The sequence below is a fragment of the Aulonocara sp. 'chitande type north' Nkhata Bay genome, linkage group LG4, assembly GCF_057382095.1.
Source record: "Aulonocara sp. 'chitande type north' Nkhata Bay isolate Kocher_YH1m ecotype deep benthic linkage group LG4, A_spYH_male_GT1.1, whole genome shotgun sequence".
Taxonomy (NCBI): domain Eukaryota; kingdom Metazoa; phylum Chordata; class Actinopteri; order Cichliformes; family Cichlidae; genus Aulonocara; species Aulonocara sp. 'chitande type north' Nkhata Bay.
In genome coordinates, this window is record NC_141347.1 from 23526162 (window position 1) to 23547996 (window position 21835).

General features: G+C 41.2%; 1 protein-coding gene across 1 annotated transcript in view; it reads left to right on the forward strand.

Moving 5' to 3' along the window:
• The first annotated feature begins 1055 nt into the window (after window positions 1-1055).
• The window catches only part of dnaaf5 (dynein axonemal assembly factor 5), a 33016-nt gene continuing 12236 nt past the window's right edge, over window positions 1056-21835 (forward strand). Inside the window, exons 1-9 of the mRNA XM_086289251.1 lie at window positions 1056-1754; window positions 2446-2630; window positions 2771-2895; window positions 4209-4327; window positions 5792-6024; window positions 6349-6573; window positions 10076-10219; window positions 11616-11784; window positions 16770-16917. Coding sequence (XP_086145377.1) covers window positions 1190-1754; window positions 2446-2630; window positions 2771-2895; window positions 4209-4327; window positions 5792-6024; window positions 6349-6573; window positions 10076-10219; window positions 11616-11784; window positions 16770-16917 — 1913 coding nt within the window. The 5' untranslated portion in view covers window positions 1056-1189. The remainder of the gene's footprint in view (window positions 1755-2445; window positions 2631-2770; window positions 2896-4208; window positions 4328-5791; window positions 6025-6348; window positions 6574-10075; window positions 10220-11615; window positions 11785-16769; window positions 16918-21835) is intronic.

Here is a 21835-nt window from a genome sequence, read left to right on the forward strand (position 1 = left end):
TCGGTCCGCTAGTAAAACGTAGTTCTATTAATCTGCGCTTGAACCGGAACCGGATGTAAGTTCCAAAAAACTGAATTTTGGAACTGAAATTGAATTGTAGAACTGAAACTGAATGGTGAGAAGTGAAACTGAAATTATTCGAGAGCTGAATTTTTAAAGGATAAAATGCAGTTTCAAAGCAAATCAATTCATTTTCAAAATATAAAATGCAATTTCAATTTAGTGATGATCATTTTCAAACCATAAATTCAATTTCAAATTAGACTAATTCAAATTCAGTTTTCAAAAGCATTTATTCAAGTTACAATTCAGATTCAATCTGAGCAATTCAAATTCAAATTGAACTTATTCAAATTCAGTTTCTGATGGCACAGATTTCTGCCCATAGTTGTTTAGATTTGGCTCCAAGAGACCTTCCCAACTTGTGCAAATCTACAATTCTTCTTAGATCTTCACTGAGTTCTGTGGATTTTCCCGTTGTTTTGAGTGTTGGTCAGAGAAATAAGCAGTCCATCATGATCACTGATGAGAAGTTAATAGACTTTGGCCATGTCAAATTAAAGACACAGTACTTTCAGCACCACTTATCAAGTGTATGTATTTGAGCTTGTATGTATACTTTTGAACCAGCATGGATTAGAGAAAATCCTAAATAAATGTATACTGTATTGGATTCCAACACTGAAAAACAAACAGTTTAAGGAAGTCATTAAAATCTCCAAATAGCCATGAGATTTATGGCCATGATGAGTGTCTGACTGCAATTGTAAGTTTAATTGTAAGCCAAACCTGGCTAATTTACAGAATATACAGTTTGTATAGCTGGGAGACTTCAAATAAAATCATTGTGTATGTCATTTTCATTCTGTTTTGGCAATTTGGTGAACTTTTAATTGGGGGGGGGGGGGGGGGGGGTTGTGTGTGTGTGTGTGTGTGTGTGTGTTTTAGTGTGTTTTTATTATTATTATTATTATTATTATTATTATTATTATTATTTTATTGATTTCTATTTTTTGTTCTTTAATTTGTGTTTGTATTGGAACATCTCTTCTGTCTGCTGTAATAATATATGAAAACATCTGAATAGCCCTAGATGCCACCATGATAGTCTTGTGTTTGCGAATGTAAATAAAGTTTCATATTTTTGAATCTGAAACTATCGTAAAGCAGTCGTTTGTTTGTCGTGCGAATGCCGGTTGCCATAACGACAGCCAAGATGGCGGCGATGGCGACTGGAGACGAGCATGCTTCCTCTGAAGTTTTGAGAGGACTCGCCCGACATTTAAATTGTCTGAACGAAGACAACAAGGCGACAAGAAAAAGAGCTCTGGAGGCGATCAAGAAGGAGACGGTTGATAAAGGACTGTCCAGCAGCGCCTTACAGGAAGTCTTTTCTTCCCTCATCAAGCCTCTCCTTAAATGCCTGTCAGACCCAATGGAAAGATGCAGAGAAACTACTATAGCGGTTTTGACAGAGTTTATCCGATGTGTCCCGAAGCCGGAGGAATCGCTGCCTTATCTCATGCCCTGCTTGGCTCAGCGATTTGGGGAGAAGGAGATCCTGGAGCCGGCGGAGGAACTTCGCCTGTCGGCCGTGGAAATGCTAACTCTAATAGTGGAAGTGTGCGGGAAGAATTTAGCACCCTATCTGAGCGAAGTGATCAACATACTGCAGAGAACCATCGTAGACCCTTTCCCCGATGTTAAACGTGAAAGCTGCAAGTGCACCGTGAACTTTGCGAAGTGTGTGCCAGGTTGGTGAATGGGTTTTGTTGTGGCTGTGGAGAAAGCTGGTTACCATGGTTTCGAAGCACGCAGACATGTTTGGGGCCCAACAGCTCTCTTTCCTGTACTGCGCAGGTGCCTCCGCACTTATATTAAATGGCAAGAGTGACGTTTTTGTGCTGGGCAACTAGAGCAGTCAGTAGTTGCTTGTTTTGCCTGAACAGATCCCGTAGGCACACTGACGTGTTTCACATCGTCAAATGAATGTTAATATTAGACAAAGAATACCCGAGTAAATGCACAATGCTGTTTGTAAATGATGGTTTCATTTATTAAGGGGAAAACAATTTAAACTTACCTGGCCCTGTGAGAAAAAGAATTGCTTGCTTCTGGTTAAATCATTAATTGGCTGTGATTAAGCTCAATTTTCTACCTAAATTACTTATTTTTCTTAGTAAATGAAATTATCATTTTAAAATGCACTTTCTATTTATTCAGGTTACCTTTGTCTGATATTAAAATTTGTTTGATGATCTGAAACATCCAAGTTTGACAAGTATCCAAAAAAGAGGAAATAAATCTGGATTAGTGCAAATACTTCTCACAGCACTGTACTTGGTCTGATAATGTATCATAAGTTGTGTATTATATCACTGCATGATCCAGCTTTCAGTTAGACAATTGAATGGACTGCAATCCTTTTCCCTTCTCTCTCTTCAGAGCACTTTCACATGCAAGCCGAGTGTCTCATTAAGCCCCTCATGTTGACAATTGCTCATCAGCACACTCGGGTACGGGTTTCTGTCATCGAAGCCACTGGGGCGGTCATTCAGCATGGAAGTGGGAAAAAAGTGGATGACGTGCTCTCTCACCTGGCGCAGAGACTGTTTGACGACTCACCTCAGGTTCAGTTTTTTGGGGGGGGGAAACTTCCAGGAATAACATGACCATGGATTAACATTTTTGTCCTAAAACTCAAAACCATTTTGTCTATGTTTAGAAGATCCTGAATTTTGCCCCCCTATCATTCTCTCTTTGGATCCAGGTGAGAAAAGCTGTGACTGCAGTCGTCGGTGATTGGCTGTTGCACTTCAGAGACAGATATTCTTATTTTCACAAACTCATCCCTCTCCTGCTCAGCATCATCAATGATGAGATCCCAGAAATAAGGTTAAAGTCCACAGTTTTATTCTGTAGTGTAATTTCCTGTTTAGAAACTACATGACACAATTTCTTTACACAAACACAGCGGCTTTTAATTCAAACATGATGCTGAAGTGCATGTTTTCAACTTTAATTCAAGGCTTTTTAGGGGGTTAAGAATTACAGTCATTTTTATACACATTCTCCTATTTCCAATTTGATAAATTAACAAATTTTATATTTGTTTGTAATACTTGAGTGAAAATCTTTTGGAGTCACTGACTGTACACACCAAATGGACACACCAAATGCTTTGTGTCTTCCCTTGAGATATATTGTCAGACCTTTACTACAGCTATGTTCAGTTGCTGCTTGTTTGTGGGTCTCTGCATTCGTTTCTGTATTTAATAACTGAAAAAGCATGCTCTGTTGGGTTGAGATCAGGTGACCTGACTTGGTCATTGAAGAACATCCCATTTCTTTGTAGTGAGAAACTCTTAGGTTGCTTTGCAGTTTGCTTTGCAGTTTGCTTTGTTTCATCATCCATTTGCACTGCAAAGCGTTGTCTGATCAGTCTCTGAGCAGAGAGCTCTGTACACTGTAAAATACACTCTGCTACTTCTATCAGCAGTCACATGATTACTAAACACTAGTAGTCATACATGCCCATTCCACAACGCTACCTCCACTTTGTTTGACAGATTATGTGGTGTGCTTTGAATTATGTTTCTCTCCTCCTCCATACTTATCTCTTCCCATCATTCCAGTAAAAGTTAATCTGGGTTTCATGTGTCCAAATTATTATTTTCTCAGAACTGTGCGGGCCTGTTTAGATGTTTTTTTTGGAAAGGCTAATGTGGGCTTCATGCTCTTGGAACCTTAACAAGGATAGACCTTTCTCCTCAAGAGGGTTTTTGTGTTAGATGTTTTCTTAGCCAGTGAAAGAATTCTGCCATGGTGCGCTTTAGTTGACTTCTATGGCCTTTCAGCTGAACAATGTCAGTGTCATTTCTGAAGTGTTTGCCAGCTTGCTGATAATGTTTATTTTGGTTTTTCAGCCTAATGAAGAACCCCCTTCACTTGCACAAACATCATTTGTTCCTCATATTTAGAGTTCTAGTGTACAGCTGCCAAATGCAGGTTCAAGTGTGTATAAAAATGGCTGTAATTGGTTATGCAGTACTGTTTTTACACTCTTTCATTTACATATTTCATTTACATATAAACTGTCTGACTGTGGCCATATGATCCACTGGACCTAGATGTATATGAAATATAGTGCAAACAACAATGACCATACTATTATTTCTCATTTCTCATCTTTCCGTTTCGTCTTTCAGACTTCTAGCCGTTGATCTGTGGAAGCAGGTAGGCGCACAGTGGGAGAAGGAGAATGAAGATGACATCAAGGACAAAATGGACTTCCTTCTCACTCCACCTCCACATTACCCATCAGAAGGTCTGAAGGTGTTGTTTCTTCCCTATGCTACAATTTTTAAGGAGTGTGGTCATCCAGTTGGGTATTTTGGTAAATAATGTAAAGAGTTCAAGCTAGAGTGAATGGTGAACTTTGACATTGACATTTTTCTCCATCTCAGTAGTTCTAAAAGCTGTTGTTGTTTGTGATCAAGGGATCTTAGTAAATAAGACAAGAATAAGCTGTGGAGTGGGTGGCATCGGTGTAATGCATCAACCTCGACTCCGCGTAGGTGGTGAGACAAGGGATTAGAAAGTTTTCTGTATATGGAGTTTTACTTTCTTGTCTAGACTCAAAGTTCTTAAAGCAGCTGCATGTCAGCGTAAAGCTAAATGTAATAGCTGCACCCTACTCCACTAAATCTTGTCTCTTTATTACAGCTGTTCATAGTTATAATGTACAGTAAGAAGAAATGATGCAGTCTATGACAGCTTTGTTGTCAAGGCAGGTACTGGCTTGGAAAGATTAGTGTTTGCCTCGGGCCTGGTAGCAATATGAACCTGAAACATGGCCACAATAGTTGGCCTGCAGTTTGCCTAGAGGGCCAGGACAAATATGTGCACAGCTCGGTTGCACAAGTCTGCATTTTTAAAAAGAAGATCCTGTACACTGCTCCACATGGGACAGTATGAATGAATACTGGTTCTGCCTGGCGACAGGAAAGGAAGAGCACGTTTCTCTCTGTCCTTCTTTCCATTTTTGTCTTGTGATCATAAATCTCCCGGGCCTCCCAGTGTGAAGAGGTCACTGTCAAACAGTGAGAGACAACCAGAAAGGGCCTTGTTTGGTCTTGTCCTGTTGTGTTTCTCTGATTTATCTCTGGCTTCCTTTAGTCCTCCCTTCCTCTCTCATTAGTGTGCCTATAGGAGAAGGGCAATAAGGTGGCAGGTTAGTGAAAAGAAAGACAAGCAAAAGTGAAATGTAGAAGGCTATATGGAAAAGTGTTAACTTTTGCTCTGACAAGCCCCTTTTGGCGGAATCTCAGTCATAAAAAGTGGTTTTGGGGGGTTTTCTAGAGAATGTGGAGCCCACTCAGCACACTTTTGAAAATATGTGACTCAGTGGCATTTCTTGTGCTGTAAATGCTCTTTTTAAGGATTCATATAGTTCATAACGATGTGCGTAACAAAATGATTTCACACGTAGACTACACATAAATTAATTAAGCATATGCAATGTACTCTGAACAGAAAATATTTTCGATTATGGGTCTTGATATCTATATTAGTGTGATATTTGAGATACTTTTGATCACAACCTAGCATCCTGGAGAGTGTTCAGTAAATTTGCAAAGCAAATCTCTCTCTATTATCTGCTATTTTCTGTTGGAACTCTCCATCTTAATGCTAAGTGAATGAGACGGAAAACATGAGTTTTTCCAAAGAAAATACAGATTACAAACAGTGGCAGAGTATGCTTAGGTGAATTTTTCAATTTCTCTTGCAGTGGAGCGTCCAGGGTTAGGCTGCAGAGAGCTGGTTGTGAGAAATCTGGGGAAGCTGGTACCGGCTATCACACACGATGTGACCGATTGGCTGGTGCCAACGCGGGTTAAGACCTCTCAGCTTCTCTCAGTGCTGCTGCTCCACGCCGAGGACCATTGCATCCAGCACCTGCCGGCCCTATTGGCGACCCTCTATCGGGCCTGCACAGATAGTGAGAGGGACGTAGTCAACAATGTGAGTAACCAGAGAAGTAGAGCACATTATACATCACTTTTTAAAAGATTTTTTTCTTTGATTGTTTTAAATGTGGAATTCAGTAAATTTCACATCTGCACATACTGTAAAATAGCACTGTTTCTTCTGAGTCAGCAGTTATTCTTCATGTCAGTCTAAACATGCTTCTATATTTGAACTGGGCCAATCAGGGCTCAAGGACTTGGGATGCACCTGTTTGCATATGAGGATTACGCTGATCTTTGATGTGTGGAAAACTCATCATCCTCGACACTCCCTCAGGTCTCTGCTCTTGACTCTCTTCCTCTCTGTTTCCACCTTCAGTGTCTGGCAGCTGCTAAACTGATAGGGACCTTTGTCCCTCCACCTGTTTTCCTCAAACTGCTGCTGGATCACGTGGCCAGCCCACACTCTTCCTCCCACCCTTGGGCCCCCCTCATGGTCCTGGCTGCCGTGCTCGGAGGATGCTCCAGGCCCCTCCTTAAACCACACATCCAGCAGGTCGCCAACGCTCTGGCCCAGCCCGATGTGTGCCAGGGATATCAACAGGTCAGCAGAGGGAAGCTCGGGTTTCGTTGTGGTTGGCCTGTTTTGAACTTATTTACCTGAGTATGAGTGTTCTTCCAGTAATGCCATGTACCTCCTGCTCGCCCACTACAAACACATTCTCTTACTGTTTTTTAGCTGATTTCCAGTATGAAGTTTACTGGTAAGGGAGGGACACGTTGAAAAAGTTAAAACATTAAAATCACACTTGTTTTGATGACAGCTTACCTTCCCTCACAGGAAGCCATGTTTTGATTTTCCCCATCCCAGCTAGTCTGTGTGCACCAGCTGTTTCTCTTAAAGTCATGTTAGATGATCTTGGCAGTGTCATAAAGGGTCATTTTCTGCTTTCTCTGTGTACCTTAGCGCTCTTATTATTGGCAGTGACTTTGCAGCAATCGTCTACTGTATATATTTCTGGTGTAATTTGTCCGTTATGGAAATAAGTTTGATGATAAGGTGAAAGTCTTCAAGGCTTTTCAATAGCTCTACTGTATGGGGTGAGTTCAGGAGGTTCACTGTGGAGGAATTCTCCAAAATGCCAAGTCTGTTAAGGTGACACTCAGGGCCACATGGTGTTTTTCAAATCTAGCATTGCACTTTGATGGCACCGCCTCTGCTCAATCGCAGCTATGAACTGTGACTGAAATACATTTGGGCTTTCTTTGTAAATAAGAGGAAAATTCCTATCGTGTGCGGAGCAGACATTTCCATGCCTCTTTTCCTCTAGTGCCAAATATGTTTCCCTTTCACAATAACAGTTGTCTGCCAGATAACCGCACGACGGGCCTACCTATATGGACCTACATGACCCCATCCCTTCTCATAGTGCCCTGCAAGAATTTCCTCCTTGAGATAATAATAACAAAAAATCACTAATTCATGTGACCCCAGGATGACTGCTGTGACCCCTCTGAGCAGGCAAGGCAACGCAAAGGCTTTGGTTTTTTCTTTTTGTTTTTTTAATAGCCAGGCGAGCTCCTAGCGCCAGACTGCAGTTCAGCCATGCCATTCAAGGAATCCCTGAAATTTCAAAGCCTGACTGGTCAAGGCTGGTGATAAATGAATACGGAAACTGACCTCCTTCTGTCCTCCCTCGTTGCTGTCTGGTGGGGTCAACCAGAAAAAGAATTAACCGGATGGGACAGTCACATGCTGTCGCACAGATGCAGGGAGACCTCTGCTTCCTCTCTGTCTGTCTCTCCATCTATCTTACTCTGTCAGTCTCCTCCACTGTTTCTGAGGGCAAAGCACAGAGCACTGCTCAGGGGAGGTGGCAGAGACAAAGCACCTGCAACATTCTTTGACAACAGAGTTCATAGCATGGAGACGGGCCAGATCTCCGTGTAGCTGTAAATAACACCAACGGAGACAGGACCACCTGCGTTCAGGATGCCGGTGATCTCTCTGCGCTAAAATGCCAAATACCTTTTAGATTGACCTGCTTTTGATTATTATTGGATAAAAGTTTGTTCAGCTGCAGGCACAATGGCAGCATAGAAAGTAAGGCACACTCAGAACCTTATTTTATTCTTAATTTTTTTATAAATATAGACATTTAAAGGACTTTAAAATATAAGTGCAGTCTTCAGAGAGTTATGTGGCACCTGAACAAGAGGCAGAGAAAAAGGAGAAGGTGAAGTCTGACTTGAACACAATGAAGCCTGTTAAGAAATTAAATATAAATAAACTTCAAAGTGAGCGTAGGCAGACTTGAAGGCCCTGTAAGGAGCTGATATATGATGCTTCTGCACGACATAACCTCACAAGCTCTTTCAGCTGTGTTTTCTTTTCTTTATTTTGAGAAAGAGGGGGTGGGACGACTCACAAAAATAAATGACAGATGCTTCGTGGAAAAACAAAAAAACTTTTGGTTATAAATTGAAGATGATTTCAGGAGCTTGAGCGGACATGAAAGAGGGTGGTTAAAGAAGCCACCGTGTTCAGATGTGAAATTTATGTTTTCTTATGACTCCCACATGGCTGCAGTGGATCATATCATACACACCTTTCACAGCTGTGGTGTCCCTGTGTTTTAGGCTGCCATGGTGATAGAGACATCAGCACGTCTGCAGGGCTGGTGTGGATTGGTAAAGATAGTTAGAGCTGGAAGAGCTCTGTGAGTTTCACAGCCAGGATTTAGAAGAAAGGTCTTTTCATCTTGTCTGCACACGGAGAAGCTTCACAATGTCGCAACATCAACTATTCTGCTGAACAAGCAAGCGTACTTTCATACATTAGCGAGTCTCCTGTGTGCATGCACCTTGCCATCAGCGACAGCTGGGTACCGCTCACTGCTCAACTGAAGGGCAGACAAAGAGTGCAAAAAAGGCATAAGAGCAACTTTCAGCTCACTGCAAAGGGTCGATATTGCATCTACTCCCAGTGTTTGTTTTTCTGTTTCTATAGCAATGTCGGTAGCTGTTGGTGGAGTGGGGTGGGGTTCCCCATTGGATAGAAATTCCAGGTCCTAGTATAGCTTCTTAAAGAGGAGTATCGTAAGTGATGCATCCAGCGGTGGACAGATGCACGTACGCGAGGTGATGAGGGCCCCTGGAACGTGCCCAGACCAATAAAACCAGGTGTATCTCGACCTGCTCCAGGTGTCCACCTAGTCATTACACCGCACCACTTTTTCCGCTCCCTCACTCTCAGCCAGCCCTAATCGTTGTTTTCTGCGAATGTTTAATATGCAGCATCTGAATGTGTGTGCCGCGTTATTTCCAGTACTGCTTCCCTGGTGCCCCTGCTGGGTGTATGTCCCAGTGAAAAGCTCAGTCATAAGAAGGGATCCCCCACCCTGGTCAATGACATGAGAAATGCATTCAAAGACCGGTGTATGGTGCAGCAGGCAAGTTGTGTTTAAGTGTTTGTTCTAGTCTATTTTTGCATTGCTATATGACTTTGCTGTAACCCCTGATTGCTTGGAAATTAATCCCAAGATTCAAATTTGGGAAAAGAGAGTGCACCACCTAGTGCTAGTCAGCCAACTACCACCAAAACCATTTCAAAACCCAACCGGTCTTCCTGCAGACCAAAGCAAACACCTGGAGGGCATTCTTCCTCTTAACAACTCATACAAAATCACACACTCTCAATCACACTTACACCTTCCACCCCTCACTCTCCTTCTAACTCTACCCCCTTGACACCCTAATGACAGGCTGTGTGAAAACAAGGGGAAAAAAGGGCCACGGTCCCAGTGATGGCATGGAAATTAGTCTGACCTGCAGGTCTTTGTCTAAACATGAGCTCACCACAACACTGCCTGACAAGTGTCAGCAATCGCACACACACTTGTGTGTTTTCAGATGAGGGGAAAAACGTTCTCACTCTGTGTTACTGTGTATCTTGTTCATCTGTTATTACTGGTAGGAAACATGAGACAAGCGGCCATTTAGTTGTTCCAGAATGATGTCACCAGGTTAAAAAAGCGGGATTGCTTCTTAGAATTCACAAAGAAAAGACAGTCTTAATAATAATGCATTCCTACCACGCCTCACAGGTTATGTACTTGGAGCAGTTGCTGGCGTGTGTGGATGTGCTGCTGCATCAGTGTGAGTCAGACTGCAGCTCAGGGAGCCTGCAGCTGCTCCAAGTGCTCATCGCTGTCCAGAGCTTCTCCACTGAGCCACAGCTGAGCGAAAAGGTGAGAAAACATCCACATCATGAAGTCACAGATCCAGATCCATCCTTCCTGCAGCTCTCGTCTATATTTTGCTCTGAAATTACACAATTTTCCCCTTCACTTGTTGTTTTTCCCCTTTAATTTTTTTTACTAGAAAGGTAAGCAGGTTTTATGACACGAGAGCTATTCGAGGAATGTAAGCATTTACATGGGCTCAAACTGTATAATTACCCACTTAGCCACGGGAGCTGAAATTGCACCTTTGGAGTGGAACTTTAAATCCAGTCTTTGTGGAAAGGAGGCGGGGGAAAGGTGGAGAATGAAAGAAACGGACAGAAATAGGGGTGGAGAGGGATGAGTTGTGTTGCACTTGTGACACAGGTTTGTGTCAGAAGTGAAGCCCCGTTTAGTTCCATAAAGCCTTCTCAGGTGAAAAAAAGCCATCTCATATCCTGGTAATAAATTACCTCTCATCTTGTGGTCAGGCTCCACATGCCAAGCACAAACAGGACCAGTGACAAGTGAAGCCAGTGGCATCTGAGGTCAACATGTCATCTAACTTCTTGTCGCCAATCGTAGGGTAATGATAGGGAGAGGAGCGGGAAGGAACTGGCACAGATGCTCACCAGACACCACATGGGCCACCAGTGTGACAGTGTGTTTATGTCTGTCTGCATCAGTGTGTATGTTCACACAGGGAGCAGTGAGTAGAGAAGAGATGGGAAGGAATGGATTAAGAAAGAGAGGAATGGTGAGAATGGCCTTGGGCATTCCCGGACCCAGAGGAAAAGAAGAACTTGTTTTCCCAGAAAAGGGGCATGTCTTTCCCATCAGCGGACAGCTCAGGGTTGTCTGGCTCTCTTCTGAAAGAGCCGATTTGTGACTCAAACAATGTATCTGTCCCCGTCCATCCCTAAGGGACTACAACGGGAATTATTAAGTGCCCCATAGGTCTGTTTCCCTGCCATAAGAACTCAGCTAAGTATTTACTATCCCTTTTTTCTTTCATTCTTTCCCTTTCCTCTGAGCTCAGCTTTATTGATGTGTGTGTGCATGTACTGGCGGTTCCTGTGCCTTTGTGACATCCTGTGTATCTATGTTTTAGTTTCTGAGTGGTTGTCTGTGTGAGACCCTGTCATGTCTGCTCTGTTATTCTTCCCATGGCTTCACACGATGCTTTTGTGTCTCATCCGAATTCCTGAAATTATTGGAAACCAGTAGCTGTTCAGCTGAAATAATTCTCTTATCACTTTTCTCTCATCTTTGCTAAGCCTTACTCCCGCTCAGTTCTGCTTTTTTTGTTTGTTTGTTGTTTGATTTTTGATTTTTTTATAGACACTTCATGATTTCAAGTAAACCTTGCAGTCTAAACTTATGTTGACTTAATTTTGCTCCACCTACCCCCTCTCTTCTTCAGGCGTTGGAGAGTGTGCAGTTCTTGTGTAAGGTGCAGGGCTTGGACTCGGTGATGGAGCTCTATAGACAACATATGGGCCAGCTGCTGGACTGGCTGTCTGCCTCTGTCAACACCTGGTCCAGTTACTCCCCAGAGAGACTTCAGCTGCATATCGTAGTCATACAATCAGGTGAGAGCTGAAGCTTGTATGTGTGCAAGATGTAGCCACTTTATACTGCAGGTGCTGAAGTCTTTGCATGTATAGACTCTACAGTGGTAAAAGTGGAGGAAAAAAATATGCAGTAAGGTTTTTAAGACATGGGTACTTCGAATTGCCACATGAAGAAAATCACTACATCCATCAGTTTGAGCAGGTTCACGTCCACCTCATGTGGTAGTAATTTTTCAGCTTGTTCGGACATGATATACTACATCATATTTTAAGAATAAAGTTATTTGTCCCTCACATGTAGTCCATATTGAAGGCAGCACATACGCTTTACTGCACAAATAGTTGGGATAGCTTTGGGTTTTTGGGGAGTTTGGTTTGTATTGTTGTCTTTGTCCTGCATGCACAGAAGCAGGAGGAATCATGAAAACACATCCTACCACCTCTCATTGGTTCTTGCTGGTCCCAACTCCTCCTGAGAGAAGCTGGAGAGGTCCTAATCTCAGCAGTCAGAGCTGATGTCAGTGCTGTCGGCACAATCCATGTCGATAGTCGAATGTTAAGGATAAAAAAATTATGCTAGTTAATACCTGACAGTTCCCAAGGCAGCGCATACTGTGTCACTGTCTAAGATCAATCCCTGTGAGTGACTGTCCACACAGGAGAGAATTTGGCTTCCTGACTTTTGTACATCTCTGTCTTCCCTTCTGTTTGTAAAGCAGTTAGAGTGTGTGTATGTGGATGACACAGAGGGTTAAAAGCTGTGACCCTCGGTTTGGTTCTGAGACTTCTCTTTGCGCCCCTTTATCCTATAAAACCCTCTATCATCACCACCTCCCTGCACCACGCTTTTATCTCCATCTCTTTCTCCATCTCACTACTCCCTTTCTAATTGACTGGGCAGCTGGGTCCCCCCCCTCATAATCCTCTCCCCCCCCCTCTCTCTCACACACACACTCACACACGTGCTCTCTCTCTTTTACTCTTTCACAGACTCTCACACACTTACTGACCAGTCCACTCTAAGTCCAGTGATCCCTGTGCAGGTCACTACATCAAACAGCAGCAAAGCTGCCTGTTCTTGACCTTCTCCTGGATCAAGGACACTTTGAAGCTCAGTGTTTGTGTGTCCATGTGCGTGTCTGTGTAAAGGTGTGTTTTGTTTTCATATTGAATAATGCTTTAATCTTTAGATGAGCCTTAAAAAAACGGACTCTTTTTACCCTAAAGCGACAAAATGCCACTTTCCCAAAAACCGCTGTAGAAATATTATATATAAATTATATAAATTATATATTATAATTTGTACTTTAAATGACTCAGTCTTCTAAAACTACTTCAGCCTGAAATGTATAAAAGATGATTAATCATTCTTTTTTTTTTAACCCTTTAAAGGCCATTATGTTTGCACAGCTCCACTCTTTTTTTTAATTGAAAAAAACAAACAAACTAATAAAATAAACTACATTTCAAGGATTATATTGTCATTATATTTATTTATTTTCATCCATTTTTATTTTTAATACAGAGTCAGATTTGTTTTGTTTTTGTTTTTTTTAACTCATCCTAACGAAAATAATACCACCTTTCCACAAACAAATGGCTGTAAAAGTATTATATGCGTTCCACGTGGTGCTGCCAGCTCTTCTCTTTCTGTCTGTGCAAAGGTCACACTGCCCTTACATTTGCTGATGAAAGGGGCTTGCAGCAGCACCCTGCAGATTGGAACTGATTTTTTTTTTTTGACCTATAAACACCATCCAACATGAGCATCTCTATATAAGCAGTTCTTCCTTTCAGGTTCTCATAACCACAATTTGCTGCAGGATTTCATCCGTCAGCACCAGTGCATAGCTGGTGGCAGGGTGTGTCGGTCCTGGGGTCAAACCTCTGGCTCCTGGGATGTAGCAGGGCATTGCAGTCTTTGTGGGAGACAAAATATGGGGATAACCAAAATATGGAGATGGAGAGGTCCATCCTGTCACTGCGTCTGTTTCTACCTCTGAGGCCTCCACGTCAGCTTCAGAGTGCTCAGAGGAGGATGAGGTACTGTTCATACTTCTAACCATGGCTGCAGCTGCATAAACTGCCTGAGCAAGAACCAAATTTTCAAAAAAGTCAATTTTTTTTTTATTTTTTTTTTTGTTCTTGCTGCTGAGACATCTTTGAAGCTCTGTAAAGTTACTTATCATTTACTGGGGATATCTAATTGACTTAATGCTTACCCTACTCCTAACTATAAAAAATGAATGCCTAACCCTTAGCCAAACTCTAACCCTGACACTTAAACCACATTTTGATTCTCAAAAATGCCTTCAAACTCGTGGGGATTGTCCCCATAAGGGCTGTTGGTCCCTCCAAGTATAGTAAAATTCCAATTTTTGGTCCCCACAAAGATGTGTAAACTTGGTATGCACACACACACACACACACACACACACACACACACACACACACACACACACACACACACACACACACACAAACAAACCATAATTTAACATCAATACCTGGACACACTTATGATTTCAGTAGCAAGGCATCCTTGAGGGAAACAGAAAAAAAACTCTGAAATTTTACTGCATGCTTTGAATTGTAAAAAGTAGCGCCACCTGGTGGGCAAATATAAAAATTTAAGAGCGGTCCAAAATAAAATCCTAACATAAAGAAATTTGTTAGTTGATGTCAAGATAAATGCGGGATCAAAAATTTTATTTTCAGTGGGGCATTTTGGGGGGGGGGCTGAGGATGAAATGTGGAGGTTTTTGCGTTGCTTAGCCATTTTAAGCTAATTTAAGGAACTGAGACAACAATTCTAAAATAAAAGAAATAAATAAAATATATTGTCTTGCAAATATGAGCTATGTTAATTCAGCACAGCCAAAATAGCATGAAATAAAAAGCAGAACTGCACAAAATGTTTTCCAGGGTTAAGCTTCGCTTCATTCTTGCAGATGTTCTATTAACACATCCCAAGGACTTTGCTACGGGCAGCAAAACAGACAGTTGTGTTATCGTTTTATCACTGTGTTTGATGTCCACGTGATTCAGGAAAATTGGGTCCCTTTTGGACAATTGACGGTAGTTGATATGACAACTGAGAATTGGTCATTTTGCTTGCTCATCAGCTCTTCAAACACTCCATCTGTGTTTGTAAGAGACAGGAATAATTATTGCCTGCTCATATCCTCCTCAGTCTTTTGTTCTCCAGCTGGTGTCAGAATGTCTGCTTGTATGTAGTATGGCACAATTACTCACAATCTCTCTCACTCCCATTCTCTCTTGTTAAAGGATAAAATAGATGCTGACTGTTTTTTAATTGTTTATAATCAAAATATTCTGTTTCTGCCTTGCCACATCAGTAGTCATTTTGAGCTCCCTCTGCTTAAATAACACATTCTTGATTGATTCACAAATTCCCTTTGGATGGAAAAGGCCTGCCTGTTTTCCCATATCTTTTTATGTCGCTGGCTAGCATCCCCGGGCCATGTCAGGATTTCCTCCGTCTCCACTCGTGTCTGTATAAACAGGTCATGAACTCTGTTTGTCTGTCCAAACAGGGCTTGGACACTTATCGCTCATTACACATAGAGAGATCACTATATATAGCTGTGTAAACATGCTGCAAGACTGTAAGTGGATAAGCGTGCATAGGCATGAATGTAACTGGGGATATTTGCCCGGTGAGTTTCTCATTTTCCTGTAAAAGACATTTGTATAAAAACAGTGGTGCACAAAGATCTTCTTACATCTCATTTCCTCTGACTCAGTGTTAATGCCTCACCAGTCCACGGTTTTTAATAACTCAACAATATGGTCAGTGCCTTTTAAAAAGGTAAGAACAAAGCAAAAAACAGGGGCTTTTTTTTTTCTTTTTTGTCCTGACAAAGTCCTGTTGAGAAAATTCACAAACGCAAATATATTATTTCTCTGTAAAACCAGCACTGTTGCTTTTTATGGAGGGATTTAGCATTTAGTAGTTGGGTAAAAATAAGACTGAAAGACTGAATGAACTTCAGTCCTTTGGATGAAGAATCCAGGTTTAAGCACTGCTGAAGTAGTGATAATGGTTATATTGGTAATGCAAGAATTAGGCTGAACAACAGTCTTTCTGGACACTGAAATTTCCATTGTGCATCTGTGCGTTATTTTTTTTTTTCTTTCTAAATGCAGAACGCACAGTCAGCTGGTCTGAGGAAAGGTATGAGAACACAGGAGATTTGATTAAATATGGCAGCGCAAAGCAGCTTTTTCGTGTTCATCAGAAATCTGTTTCTAGGGCGCCAGTTTAGCTCACAGGGTGGGCAGGTGAGCATAGGTTGCAAGGCAGCAGGTGGGGTTTGAGTTCGATCTGGTGACCTTTGATGCGTGTCTTCCCCTAACTCTCTGTCCCCACCTTTTTGTCCACTCTCCACTGTTGCACACATTTTATAAAGGCAGTCTAAGTTTTTTTTAAAATGTGAAAATCAAGTTTGAATATTCTGTCCCTCCAAATCAGTGCTTGAATTTTAAATGGCATAGAAATGAACTTTTATTGTGTTTTGAAGCCGCATTACACTACTTTAATTTGTTTTTTAGCTTTATACCGTATACAAACCTTTTCATTTTAAGGGTGCAGTGCCACTGTGCATGTCTATCCACAGAGTTTCCCCTTACATATTCACATGGTGTCAGGTGGTGGTGTATCAAAGTTTATATATTAAAGTGAGATACTGAAGTTCAGATGGGTACAGTCATGTTTTTGCCATCACTGGATTAAAAAAAACATTCAGTATGCCTTTGGCGAAGGCTTTGAGGTGTTTTGAGGTCATATTGAGGTACACCAATGAGCCTTGTCCTTGCATAAATAAATGGAGCCTATGGCATATGGTGGCCTAGTGATTAAAATACAGGCCACACAAAGTCAGCATCTACAGTTTCATGCAACTCCTTTTTGTGCAAAAGTGTATTAGACCAGAAAAAGAAATGTTATTTGTAGTAATGCAACTTTGTCTGTGTTTTTAAAGGTCCAGTGATCGGCGAGTTTTTGAGCCAGTTAATGCCTCTTCTCCATAACTGCCTCCAACCAAACAGAGACACAGAGATGAGGATGAGCATCTTCACAATGCTTGCAAAGTTGCTGCTGGATGCAAACAAAACACTGGATTCTCAGGGGTGAGAGTGACACGTGTTCACACTAAAGAACAGAACTCGGGAATGAGATGTTTCTGTCTGACGTTCATGAATATTTCACACTTAACAGCACGCTCATTTGCTGTTTCCTTTTTCATCCTTTTCTCTGGATGAGGTTCAGACTTTAAATTTCCAACTAATCAGTTTTAGTTTACACTTTCTGGATTTTACATCACTGTGTTCATTCAAAACATGCTAACAAGGAACCATAATTAGGACTGCATGCACAAAATGAGTAATTGTAGAAGTTGTTTGAGATGGTTGGTGATAGGATTCATATGTAATGATAATTAGCTTTATATTCACACCTATAAAAACAGAGGTTGCAGAGTGTTTTTGACACACAACAGGAAAACGTCTGAGGCAACGGCCAATATTTTGGAGCTTTCAGTGTGGCCAGGAAATTCGGAATATCAGATAATGTAAATTATCTAATATTCCAAAGGCCAAGATTTCCAGTTTCACATCTTGGTCGTTGTTTACTAGTGAAAATAATTTTTACGTGGGTAAAACATCATTGCGTGAAATTGTACTCCTTTTTCTCTCTACATGGACAGTTTTACTTGCATGCAACCAAGGCCTGGTCAAATGTGATTAGTCAGTACGACTCAAACTGCACACAGACAAGAAATATAAATCAGAAAGCTTCCACTATGTTTACATCCAGAAATCTTCATGTAAAATAATAAGGACAAATGCAAAATGCCATCCATCCATCTTTCCTCGCTCCCTCTACCGCTTATCTGGGCTAGGGTCTTTGGGGCACCAATCTCAGTGGGTTGATACCAAATCGTTCCCAAGCCAGCCGACAGATATAATCTCCCCAGCGAGTCCTGGGTCTTCCTGGGGGCCTCCTCCTGGCAGGACATGCCTGAAATGGCTCTCCTAGGAGGCTCCAAAATGCCATCAAAAAAATAAATAAATGGATGAAAACAATGAAAAAAAAGTCTAAACGATTCTGCCAGAACCGGGGATTTAAAAGAATCTCTGAATCTGTAAAACATTTCTCTTCAGGCAGGTAATTCCAAAGCCACAAGGTCATAATTTCTGCTCCATAGCTGGGCACCAGGCCCAGACATACTTTAATTTTTTTTTTTTAAATAAAAAAGTCATAAAAATCAATTGTAAAACAAACAGGAAGCCAATGGAGAGAAGCTAGGGTTATGTGATGTTGTCTGCTAAAATCAGTAAGACGCCCAGTCATCCTGAAATTATAAACCACATTCCTCACTCACCATACAGACTGCAGGGGAGTCCCATTTGAGTTCAGATGGTCTCATTGGGAGTATTAGATCAACTAACGCTGATTAATTAATCACTTCACAGCTTGCCTGAAGCAAACGGCGCATGCTGCCTGAATCTCTCGTCGCTAATTTGAATGGTTATTGACTGCTTAAGGAGATATGAGGGGGTCTAGCAGGGATGTCTGACATCCACCCCCCACGCCAACACCACCCCAACAGGGTCCCCTCTGAGCCCTCAGCTGTGCAGCCCTCAGTATGGGCTCGGGGTTGCGTCTGATGGAATGCATTAAACCCGAGATCCTCGCAGCAGCTGCTCCCGTCGATCAGAAAGAAAACCTCAGACGGAGACATCTGTGTCGTGTGTAACTAATCTTAAAGCTGCAGTCAGAAAGTTTGTTTTGTTAATAGGAGGAAGAAACTAGTGCTAATCTTTGTATGGGAACACACTAGAAGTCCCCTTTGGCTCGAGTTGGCAGCGGCAGCAGAAGGCAACATAATGTATTTCAGTGAAAAGTATCACATAAACAGGAGGTCTTCTTGAGCCAGAATATTCTGCCATCTTTGCCAAAAATGTGGAAGTTGGATATTCAGCTTTCGTGAGATTTTTTGTTTTTTTAATCCATAATTTGGCATATCGCACAAAAGAAGTCTGTCTCTTCACTTCCAACGTGGCCACCTGCACTGCTAACTGGTTCACTCATCCCTGAGCTATATCTCCTGTAATCACAAACCCTCAGTATGACGGAAATCATGGTATACCTTCAAAAGGTTTCAGATTCATATAGTGTGAACTTAAATTATCCTATATGGGGCTTTGCCTTCTGCCAAAGTCCTCTCCCCTCATGATTTATGGACTGGTCTTGATGCTTGGCAGATTGCAGGCCACGCACGCGCTATATGTCATCAAGAGCACAATGATAGTCATAGAGAAAACCTCTCGTCTTTGTTCTGAAACCAAAATGGCATAATGACAGCGCCGCTATGGAACAAGCTGAAAGGGAAAGTTTGTGTGCGTTCACGTGCCTTTCATCCGCACACGTTCATAACACTTTTGTTTCATGTGGATTTGTGTGTCGTGATTAAAAAGCTGAGTATGAAATCTAAGTAGAAGGTGTTGTGTAAGAAATGCCTCTGTTCTCCACCGTATGCGGCTGGACAAAATAATCTGAGTTACAAGGAAGACAACGGTGTGCTTTCATGCATGAACGATATGCAATAGATACGTCTTTAGTCTTAATGTCAGGTTTCAAGATATGAAACGGGAGGGAAAAAGAGATGAGCTCTTTCTCTTGTTCCAAATGTGGTTTCTTATCTTTTTTTTTTGATTGCAGATAAATTAGTAACATGAAAAAAGAATAAACTGAGCTGTGCTTTTATCAGAATTGACCCTGTAATAACACATTATAGAATGAAACAAATGACAGGGTAGTTGAAATGAATATTGCATAATAATATGGCTAAATTCCAAAAACCTTCCAATACACCTTCTACTAGGGCTGTTCGATATAATGATATATATCGATGACGATATAAAAACGTCTATTGTTTCATTTTACGCTATGGTTTGTTTTGTGGTGTCGCAAAATAAACTGTTTACGGCAATATTTTTTCATGGTTTTGATGGTCACTGTAGTGGCTATATTAATTTCTTAAAGTTCTCTCTTTCTCTTATATTTTATATAACCACACTACCAGAGGTGGGACCAAGTCATTGTTTTGCAAGTCTCAAGTAAGTCTCAAGTCTTTATCCTCAAGTCTCAAGTCAAGTCTCAAGTAATGTCAGGCAAGTCAGAGTCGAGTCTCAAGTCACTGGTGTAAAAGTCCGAGTCAAGTCACAAGTCTGAAATTTTGAATTTCAAGTCCTTTCGAGTCTTTAAAAAAAAGAAAAAGAAAAAAGTATGTTGCAGTTATGCTAAATGTAAATATTAGACCATGTAATTTTTAAATCTGTGTTTTTCTCAACACATGACAAAATAGTGAACTTAGAAAATATACACAAATTGTGAAATTGCACCTTTTTAAAATGCAGCTCAATTAAACCTAGCTCCAAGAATAATTTTCACCGACAGTTCTGAGATAAGCTGCATGTTATTCTTGGATGCGGTTGTAGGACCAGCTTTAAAATCGTATGACAAAAATATCATACACATTAAAAAAAAAAACTGCATCACCAACGTAGCCTGGAAAACATTTGCTAGTTAGATGAAGTCAGCTATCTCATCTTAGCATATTTATATGCATATTTATAATTATACGGTTCTTGGAGTGAGTGCATACACTCATGAAGTTTAGTAACTTCAGGTCACTGCAACAAGCCCAGGTACAGTTTACCGACGGATGGGTGCAGGACCTTGAAATGCACCGTGTAGAACGAAAGACCATCGTACGTATCATAAGTTTACCAGTCTCACAAATCGTCTTCATAAATACACATTCCTTAACCGTTTATTAATAGGACCTTTGAGCTCAACGGTAATTAATTAGTAGTGGAAATAATTTCTGGTACGCATCACAGAAATGTAGCAGTGACAACAATATTGTATGCTGTAATCGTACTGGGCAATTAGTGATACAAAAAACCTGTTTTATCCTGTGAATAAAAGTATATGTTTTTGTCAATGTACCATAATAACAGAAGCGAAACGCAATATTGTGTCAGGACAATTCACTATTTATGCACAATAAATAAAGGAGCATAGCGCGACAATTTCTGTTCAGCGCCAGACTTGCTTGTAACCTATATCACTAATTATGTTATGAAAAATGACGTATTAACTACTAAAAAACACTGACCTTCGTGTAAATGCTTGGAGCAGACTAACCTGTGAGCTGGAGTGTTCTGGGACGTTATATTTGGTCTTTGAATGGCTGCAATCCAGGCCATCCGTTGCCTGTTTGTCACTTCGGAAACATGGCTTGAACAATTTCTCTTAAACGTCATAATCCGATAACAACCGATCTCTTTACCCGTCGGCTTCCCGTGGCTGTCATGCGACCGGCTATTGTAGTTAATAATACAACAGCTTCTTGTCATTTTTGTGTTTCTTTTTATCGCTGTGTAACTGATTTTAATTGAAAGCCTGCGTGGCTAGTACTTCTTGCCACGAGTTCCCAGAATCCTTTGCGGTTCTACCCGTGAATGACGTCACATTTTCAATCTCTATATAATATGCGTGTTAAATTTTATATTTGGGGTAAAATATCAAGTCTTTTCAAGTAAACCGGTTCAAGTCCAATTCAAGTCCCAAGTCATTGGTGTAAAAGTCCAAGTCAAGTCACAAGTCTGAGAACATTTTTTCAAGTCAAGTCTAAAGTCATAAAATTAATGACTCGAGTCTGACTCGAGTCCAAGTCATGTGACTCGAGTCCACACCTCTGCACACTACAGACGGACAAGCGCCTGTTTTTATGCGTTGTGGTTAGCAACAACGGCGGTAACAGCATTGCGTGTCCGCTTATTTATGTTCCGCATAAACCTTTCACAATAAAGTCCTAAGATCCTGTTGAGACTTTCCAAAATAAATGGAATCACGCGAAAGAGCAGATTATTTACGGATGAGAATTTAAAAAAAAAAAGAGCCGCCAGGTGCTAAAAAATAAACCTTAGACTCAAACGTTAGAACAGGCTTTTCCCCGCAGCACGCCGTGTAATAAAT